This window comes from Physeter macrocephalus, chromosome 14 (assembly GCF_002837175.3).
Source record: "Physeter macrocephalus isolate SW-GA chromosome 14, ASM283717v5, whole genome shotgun sequence".
Lineage (NCBI taxonomy): Eukaryota > Metazoa > Chordata > Mammalia > Artiodactyla > Physeteridae > Physeter > Physeter macrocephalus.
The window spans coordinates 90,234,834-90,244,224 of record NC_041227.1 but is presented as its reverse complement, the minus strand read 5'-3'; the positions used below and the strand labels follow the sequence as shown (position 1 = coordinate 90,244,224).

Here is a 9,391-nt window from a genome sequence, read left to right as displayed (position 1 = left end):
CTCTCACTGTTGTGGCCTCTCCCGTTGCGGAGCACAGGCTCCGGACGCGCAGGCTCAGCGGCCATGGCTCACGGGCCCAGCCGCTCCGCGGCACGTGGGATCTTCCCGGACCGGGGCACGAACCCGTGTCCCCTGCATCAGCAGGCGGACTCTCAACCACTGCGCCACCAGGGAAGCCCTTCAGGGTGACATTTTAAAGGGCTAGAGAAATTTCACACTTGGAAGCTGACTGGCTAGAATCGAATCAGCCATACAAGCTACTCGTCGCGCTGCTGGAAGCCAGATTTTCCTTTTTTGAAGGACTTTTTATTCCATAAAGGGCTCCTGTGGCAACGTTTCTATTCTTTGAGTTCCATAGACTGAAGATTCTCGGTTCTGGGGTCATCCTGGCGACACGGGGTCCCTCCCGTCTTGCACATGTGCAGTGCTGTCTCCGTAAAATAACTCATCAATCAACATATTTAAGGAGGCAAAACCAGTTTCAGCTGGTCCACGTTTTACTTGCTGTTTCAGTAGAGGCACTGAGCTCAGCTTCTCGGAGGAACAGGAGGCTAGGGACCCGGAGCAGGGCTACTCAAAGTGTGGTCCGCAGACCAGCAGCATCAGAATCAGCGTCACCTGGGCGCTCGGTACAACTTTCCCCACTCCAGACCTGCTGAGTCAGAATCTCTGCGGTGAATCTGTGTTCTAACCAGCCTCCAGGTGATTTTTAACACCAGCTTTAGAACCACTGGTCTAGAGGTAAGCGAGCAGTTGGAGTGGCACGGGTGGGGCTGGGGGCGGGGGCCAGGGGCACAGGACCTAACACCTTGGGGGCCAGGTTAAGAACTTTTTATTTTACCCCCCAAAGCAATAGACATTTCAGGGCTTTTGCAGTGAAGTGCTGCCAGATTCACACTTTCAGATCAGCTGCTGAGTGGAAAATGGACCAGAGAGAGTCAAGAGCAAAAGCAAGGAACCCTTTAGGATGATGCAGTGGTTTGAGCCACAGATGCCGGGGCCTGGGACCAGGGTGGAGGCCGTGGAGGTGGAGAGAATAGAAAAGAAAATAGAGAACAGAAAAGGGCTGTTTTGGAGGTGGTGTCAAGGTGATTAATTAAAGTGATCAATCAGCTCTCAGAGTGGCCGAGGGAGAAGTCAGGACGATACCCCAGTTCTGGCATAAACAGTTGGGTGGATGTGGGCCATTCGTGGAGACACGGACTATGGGAGAAGCCCAATGGGGACCGTGAGTTTAAATTCAGATGAGTTGAATTCAAGTGGGGATGCCATGTAGACAGCCCCCAGCATCCTCCCAAGACCCCAGGGAGAATGAATTCTGTCTAGGAAGCCAAGTCTGACGATCCCCAATGAGGGCCCAGGTGGAGGAGGGACGAGTGATAACATGTCCTCACTCAAGCGGCAGAGACAAGAATCAGGTACTTTGAAGGGGCCAGGCTGGGAGCATCATGATGTGGGGTTGCAGGAGGGTGGTGGCAGCTGTGAAAGGTCACTCCCTCCAGCCCCCTGCCTCCGGAGTGGGACAGGGCGGGATGCCCACCTAGGAGAGACTGCGAGATCTTCTACTTCCGGAAACTTGCAGGATTTCTGCTTCCCTCTCCCCAGCCTCGGGGGGCTGGGGCTGCCCCTCTCCCGGACATCTATAGCATGTCTCAGACTCTGAACCGGAGCCCAGTCTTCCAAGGTCCGCTCTGGGCTTCGGAGGCCTGGGAATCACCTCTCCATCCCTGCCCATCCATCTTTTGAGCCATGCTCTGCTCACAAGCTGCCCACCCAGGGCATGCTGGGAAGAGTGACACTTCTGGGAAGTGGGAAAGTGGAGGGAGGGCGGGCGTGCCAGCGGGGCCTCCTCAGATAGCAGGCAGACCAGTCTTGGGAGAGGCCGCTCTGTGGTCTAGCCCCAGGGGGCCAGGGGCAGCCAGGCAGGAGAACCTAAAGCTGGCCACTGCCCTGTCTGTTCCAGAGGGAAGCGCCCCTCAAGTAGCACAGGTGGAACCCTTCTGTCTGTCGTCTCCTGCCCCCCTGGGGGACCTACACACGGAGTCTCTGGGGACCGAGGATGACTTCTGGGGTCCCACAGGGCCTGTGGCTACCGACGTAGTTGACAAAGAGAGGAGCCTGTACCGGTGAGTGAGGGGGCTCTGCCTGTCCCCCATCCCCATCCTGGGTCCCCACAGAGAGTCTGCTCCCCACTCATGGCCCATTGGGTCCCCCCCAGCCCCCTGCCAAGCCACCATGCAGGGACAGGGCTGAGATACTGGGTTGGTGCTTTTATCGTGGAAAAAGAGGTTTTGCTACGAACATTTTTTGAAATAGACACAAAAGTAGAGTCCAGGGAACTTCCACGTACCCATTAACCAGCTTCAACACCATTTTTGCCAAATTTGTTTCAACTATTCACTTTCCCCCCCTTTTTGTTGTTACAGTATTTTAAATCCAAGGCATCGGGTGATTTTATCCTTAAATACTTTGTGATACATTTCCAAAAGTACAAATAAAGACCTTTTCTTCCATAACCACAATGCCATTTTCACATCTCACAAAATTTACAATAAGCCTTTTGTATCATCTAATTCCCAATCCATATTCAAATGTGCTCAATTGTCTAAAGTGTGTCTTTGCAGATGATTTGTTCTAAGCACGATCCAAAGCCCACTCACTGTATTTGACTTACGTCTCAAATCTCATCTAAATCTCTTTTCATCTGTATGCTCCTGTTTCATTAATATCTACTGTGTGCTAAGTTCCATGCTAGTAACTGGGGGCCCTGAGATGAATAAGACAGCCCTGCCTTGCAGGGTTTACAGTCATAAGTAATAAATTATAACCATTGTCATATCTCTCACATAACACATTGCCGTTCACCGTCACAGACATTATCACAGCTGGGAGACACTATCACTCCCAACTTAACATCTACAGAAGCTGACGTCTACTATTTACCAGATGGGGAACCTTGGGAAAGTCACTTAAGAACACTGTAAAGTGTTGTTTTCAGCTCCAAGGGTTTATCATTAATATTACCATGCAGATTGTTATTAATTATTGGCAAATAGCCCTTTAAAAACAAGAACACTTTCCTATTTCATTATCATCATCATCATTACAGAAACAGCCAACCACCCCTAGGCATGTATTAAGCTATCCGCATGCATTAGGTCACTGATTACTCATGACTGTACCTAGTTACAGATGGCGAAACTGAGATTAGGGGGGTTCAGTATCATGCTCAGGGACCCACAGTCAGAGCAGAGGAGTCAGTATTCAAACCCCAATCCATTTGACTTCAACGTCTGGGCTTAGAGCCACTCTACAGGATCCGTAGTGCCTGGCACAGGATCCGGCAGATGCTCAGTGAATTTGTGTAGAGTAACTCAGGGTCCACTTCTCCCCATTTTTCCCAGAGTTCACTTCCCCGTGGCCAGCTTCTACCACTGGCCCAATACCGGTCTCCACTTTGTGGTGAGAGGGCCAGTGACAGTTGAAATGGAATTCTGTGCCTGGGACCAGTTCCTGAACAGGACATTCCCACAGCACAGCTGGATGGTTGCAGGGCCTCTGTTTGACATCAAGGCTGAGCCAGGAGCTGTGGCAGCTGTGTACCTCCCTCACTTTGTGGCCCTCCAAGGTAAGCAAGAGGGAGGTGTGGAAGCAAGGTGATGGCGGTAAGAACGTGCCTGAATGGGGCTTTGGATGGTGCTGTCCTGAGGGAGGAACTCGTGGCTTCCTTAGGGAGCCTGAGAGAGGGTTGCAGAAATGGAGACAGCGTTTCTCTCATTCCACGGTGCTCTGGGCATATCTTTCTGAAGCACTTTTGTCCCCAGGCTCATAATTATTTTTGCCTGCATTACTTGAAAGTTTCCCTAAATCGAAAGTACAATAAAAACTAGCGTTTATTAAGTTTTCTTTACAGAGGTTGGAAACAGATTATATACTCAGTTGAGATTTTCAAAAAGATTTTTCAAAGATAGGACTATTTACAAAGTAAGGCTAAGTGAACTAAGGCTAAGCGAACTAACAAGGAATGTTGGGGTCCCTGGAGACCAATGACAAATGGGAAGCCATTGCTTCTCCTACGGGCAGGGAGATGAAGCAGTGTCACCAGACTCCATTTGCAAGCTGGAGCCGTGAAAGAGGGGCTTTCCAGAAGGAGATGTAGTCATAAAGGGTAACGTAGTTACCTCTCTCACCTCCAAAGACTTCCCACAGAGAAAGTTCCAAGAAATATAAGCTCACAGTCAAAAATACAAACAGTCAACAAGGCACCATAAATGAGAAACAGAGGTACCAGAACTGGTCCCATTAAATAAATAAATAAATATATATAAATTTATTTATTAAATAAATAAAATTATTTATTAAATAAATAAAATTTATTTATTAAATAAATAAAATTTATAAATTTATTTATAAATAAATAAATAAATTTTTTTAAAAAAAATTTTTAATAAAATAAGAATGGGTCCTGGGACTTCCCTGGTGGTGCAGTGGTTAAGAATCTGCCTGCCAGTACAGGGGACACAGATTCGATATCTGGTCCAGGAAGATTCCACATGCTGTGGAGCAGCTAAGCCCGTGCACCACAGCTACAGAGCCTGCACTCTAGAGCCCGCGAGCCACAACTACTGAAGCCCTCACGCCTAGAGCCCGTGCTCCACAACAAGAGAAGCCACTGCAATGAGAAGCCCGCGTACCACAATGAAGAGTAGCCCCCGCTCGCCGCAACTAGAGAAAGCCCGCACAGCAACGACCCAACGCAGCCAAAAATAAATAAAATAAAATAAAATAATCTATTTTAAAATAAATAAATAAATAAATAAATAAAAAAGAATTGGTCCCATAAAGACTTCAGACATTTTGTGTTATCAGAAACAGAACACAAAATACGTACGTTTCATTTGCTTAAAGAAATAGTCTAGGGGGAAAAGCAATAAACCATTAAAAATGATAAATCAAATTTGGTAACAAGCTAATTAAAGAAAATAGGAAAACATAAAGAAAACAAAAAGATTAAGTGACATGGAGGATACCATGAGAAGGCCTAACATACATCTAATCAGAATTCTAGAAGGATATGGTAGAGAGAGTGGAGAAGATGGAATAGTCAAAGAGAGAACTGCCAAGAAATGTCTAGGATTGCTAAAAGATGTGACTTCTCAGAATGAGAAATCCAAAAAATCCGTGGGCTAGGACAGAGACATGAAAAGGTGCTGCTTCAAAGAAAAACTAGTGGAAAAGGGAAAGATGGTAATTATAGTTGTATTTGGTGAGTTCTTCAGCATGTTTTCAGATGGTATACACCAATGTGGTATTATTTTCACACACAAAAAAAGCAATTAATACTCTCTGCATGGCCCCTTCTGGGATTAACATCAGTCAGCAATGTTCTGATTGGTGCCCGTGCAGCCTAAGGGCCTTGTCTGGTTTGCTGGATGTCCCTCTGCTGCCCAGAAACCACTGCATTGCAGCAGTTGCCAAGCAACTCAGGGATGGAGCTAGGACTCCTGACCTCTAGGCCTGTGTCTCTTCCACTACCAACCTCATCCCTCAAGCTCTCTCTTCATCTCAGGCTCATCAATGTCCACACCTGGTCAGATGTCTTGGCTGCAAATCAACTCTGGCTGATTTAGGCAGAAAAGGAATATATAGGAAGATTCTTGAGTAGCTTGTAGACTTAACAAAAGATTAGGCAACAAGTCTTTAAAAAAAAAAAATGGCAGTGACCAAAGGATGCTAGAAACCAAGAACATAGCCAAGGTTACACCAAGAAAAGTAGGAAGAGACCTGTGCTGCAGGCACAAGGGTATACTACCCTTGGCCACTCCATTTCCACACTGCCCCTTCCTCCTCCTTGTCCTCCACCTGCCTGGAGTCAAACCTGTCAGCATCACTCAATGGCTCTCACAGTTACAGAATCCATACCAGCCAGGTAACCGTGGGGTCAATAGCTTTCCCAGCCCCAGGGCCAGGGACTGGGCCTCTGTATGCGTTTGGCTAAAGGGAGTTTCTGCAGTGTTCCCACCCTAAAGACAGTGTTGCCCAAAGTCCCCGCATGATGGCTTCCCTGGCTGGGTCCCCCAGGAAGGCCACTGAGCCTGCACCTGGGGACATCACGCCCCCAGCCGAGCCAGACTCAGTGAGGGCACTAAGTCCTTGCCTCTTGAACAGCGAACTACGTGGACATCCCCCTGTTCCAAGTGGCCCACTTCACAGAAGAGGGGATGCTCCTGGAGAAGCCAGCCAGGGTGGCGCCATATTACTCCGTCCTGGAAAACCCCAGCTTCTCGCCCAGGGGAGTTCTACTGAGGGTGGCCCACGCTGCTCTGCACTTCATTCCCATCACTTCCACCGGGTTGCTCTACCATCACCTCCATCCTGAAGAAGTCACCTTCCACCTCTACCTGATCCCCAGTGACTGCTCCATTCAGAAGGTGGCAGTAAGAGCCAGAAAGGTCGGGCCAGGGTGGGCTGACAGCAAACAGGAAATGTCACCAGAGAGTCCCCTAGATGGGTCAACTGGGGATAAGGACGGGCCTCTTATAAGCAGGAGCCTTGAAGTGGATGAATAACCCTGCCCCTGCTCAGCCGTGGTCTGGTCCGGCTCCCTACGGTCTCCTCCAGCTGGCTTTGCTGCTCCATCACTCATCTCTGGACAAGCCTCTTCCCAGGAGTCAAAAGATGAGCGGTCTCCATGCTTAGAACTGTCTCCTTTCCCCCATTCCCATGTCTTCTCCAGCAACGCCCCGATTCCCAGCCTGAGTATAGCAGAGGCCGAGCATGGGGCTCTCTGTGTAGCGATGCATGGGGGGTGAGGGGCCAGCAGGGGTGGTATAGCCCCCCTCCACCAACACAAACACATGGGAGCACTATCTCACTTTGTTCAGACCGGATTCCATAGGGTGGGATCTCTGGGACGCCAGACATACCTCCTCCCTTGATCCTTTTGTTCTGTACACTCCTCAGGCCATAGATGATGAAGAGAAGAAGTTCCACTTTGTGCGAATACACAAGCCGCCCCCGCTGACGCCGCTCTACGTGGGCTCCCGCTACATCGTGTCTGGTTCGGAGAAGCTGGAAATAATGCCGGAGGTGAGCCGCCCAGATGTTTGGCCCTCACCAGGGTCAGAGGTCATGCTTGGGGATACCTGTGGGCAGGTCTCAGAGCTTTCCCAGGGACGGGGTGACTGGGCTTGGGCAGACATCGAGTGGGATTTAGGGTGAGCAGGAATGCTTCAAAGATTGGGAGAAAGGGAGTTGGGGGCGAGGATCACAGTCAGGATGGGGATAACATTGGGAAGGGCTGGGCTATAGGGTGTTAATGATCTCCAATCAAAACCACCATGAGGGCTTCCCTGGTGGCGCAGTGGTTGAGAGTCCGCCTGCCGATGCGGGGGACGCGGGTTCCCGCAAAAAAAAAAATAATAATAATAATACAATCTGTGTGTGTGTCCTTTCACACCTTTTTCCTATCTCTATAATCATATGTGTTTATATACGCACTGACAAAGTCTCTCCTTGACCAAACTTAACTTGGGTTCCTCTGAATCCTCTTCCCAACTGGGCCTTAACTTTTGGACTTCTGTGTCTTTCTTGGCATTGTCCAATTTTAGCTAGAATCCTGCTAACTTAGTTTATCCAGAATTGCCCACCCTTGCTATCTGAGCAAATTCCTCATCCGCCAGCATCCTCCAGGTGATATCTGATCACTCTGGCCTGCCATCAGCAACAGTCTGCAGCAAAGCATTACCCTACCCTGTAATTTTCCACCCACTGACAAACACACCACTGGCACCACTACCACCACCCCACGCCCCAGCCACCCCACTCTGCTCCTTGGCTATAAATGCCCAACTTTTCCTTGTATTCACAGTTGAGCCCAGTCTCTCTCCCTCCCTGCCAAACCCTATGGCAGCAGTTCCTATACCTATCACAACAGTCCTCAATAAAATCTGACTTACTATTTGAACAATTGTCATGAATAATCTTTTAAACAATACGTGCAAACACACACACAAGGTTTATGACTGTCTTATAAAAAATAGGATCAAACATGTAAGATCTACCTCCCCCTCACCCCACCCCCCACCAAACTCCTCTCAATCTGCTCCTGCTGTTACCCGTTTGGCCAACAATCAGGTGTGCCATTATCCCAACCTGGAAGAGAGGGCCTGACCTTTACCTGGTTGTCTCCCCAACTTCCTTGGTTCTCAGAAGACATGTGCTTCCCTTCAGAATCTCAGATCATGGGCACTGGAAATAACACTAATCCTTTTGATTTGCAGGTAGGTCAGCAAAAGGTAATCCAGGCCCCAGTGATGAAGCTGGGACCCATTCCAAGAAGGCCTCTGTGAGCCAGGAAACCATCCACAGCTGAGCACAGGGCAGGTTCATTCACTCACACCAACATCCCCACTTATAAGGGGCCCATCCCTGTCTAGGGATCCCTCGGGCTGCATTTCATGTCTGCCATCAGCTCACCCTGGCCGGGCCTCTCTGAACCTCCTTCTGGATGGAGCGGTCACTGCGGATCAGGTAGAGGTGGAAGGTGGCTTCCTCAAGATGGAGGTGATGGTAGAGTTAACACGGAGGAGGTGATGGGAATGGATCATTCTCAACAGTAGTGGAAGATTGGGGGTCCTCCAGGATCATCGTGTTGAGATGAATCCACCCTAGATGAATTTTCTTTCTCTTTAAAGTGGGCTACTTAGAACAGCGAAATGTCCCATGACTCCCATCAAAGAATTTGTTCAAGGGTCATGGATTTAATGCTTCCTCTGGGTCAGGCCTTCGCTGGGGTGGTGGGAGCCCTAAGCTGATCTCAATGGCTCTAGTGAGAGAATCACTCCCGTGGGAAGAAGAGTTTGCTAGGGCTAGGGCCCCTTAGAGGCTGCTGGCAATACTTGTCTCAATGATGAGATAACTGCAGGCTTAAGCCTTAAGCCATGCACATACTCTGGTCCAGGCCCTAATCAGTCCTAAGGAAGCTGTGATCACCTGCGCTGTGGTGGGCTCTATGGCTGTGGGAGTGCTGCTGGCAAGTTAGCCTCAGGCAGATAGGGAACCTGGAGGGGGAAAGCAGGAGAGGAAGAGGAATGCCTAGATGGGAGCATGACACTAGGGACAGAACTTGGGAGTGAAACCAAGCGGGGCCCTGTGGGGCTCCCGGGGACAGAGGCCCTTTTGTCCCCTGTTTCTTGTAGGCAAGACTCCAGCCTCCATGACCTTCCCTGAGTTCCAAAGGGCAGATTCAAACAGTTGCTAATCAAGGAAGAAGCAGCCAAGAAACCACTTGAGACAAGATTAAAAGGACCAGAGAAGCTCATCAAGATTAGGAGACCTGGGGCTTCCCTGGTGGCGCAGTGGTTGAGAGTCCGCCTGCCGATGCAGGGGA

At 49.4% G+C, this 9,391-nt stretch overlaps 1 protein-coding gene across 1 annotated transcript in view; it reads left to right on the top strand.

The window, feature by feature from the left end:
* The window catches only part of NLRP1 (NLR family pyrin domain containing 1), a 26,579-nt gene extending 17,536 nt beyond the window's left edge, over positions 1 to 9,043 (top strand). Inside the window, 8 exon segments of the mRNA XM_055089778.1 lie at positions 359 to 398; positions 400 to 488; positions 1,327 to 1,418; positions 1,964 to 2,126; positions 3,405 to 3,628; positions 6,169 to 6,431; positions 6,964 to 7,089; positions 8,963 to 9,043. Coding sequence (XP_054945753.1) covers positions 359 to 398; positions 400 to 488; positions 1,327 to 1,418; positions 1,964 to 2,126; positions 3,405 to 3,628; positions 6,169 to 6,431; positions 6,964 to 7,089; positions 8,963 to 9,043 — 1,078 coding nt within the window.
* Positions 9,044 to 9,391: the final 348 nt, after the last annotated feature.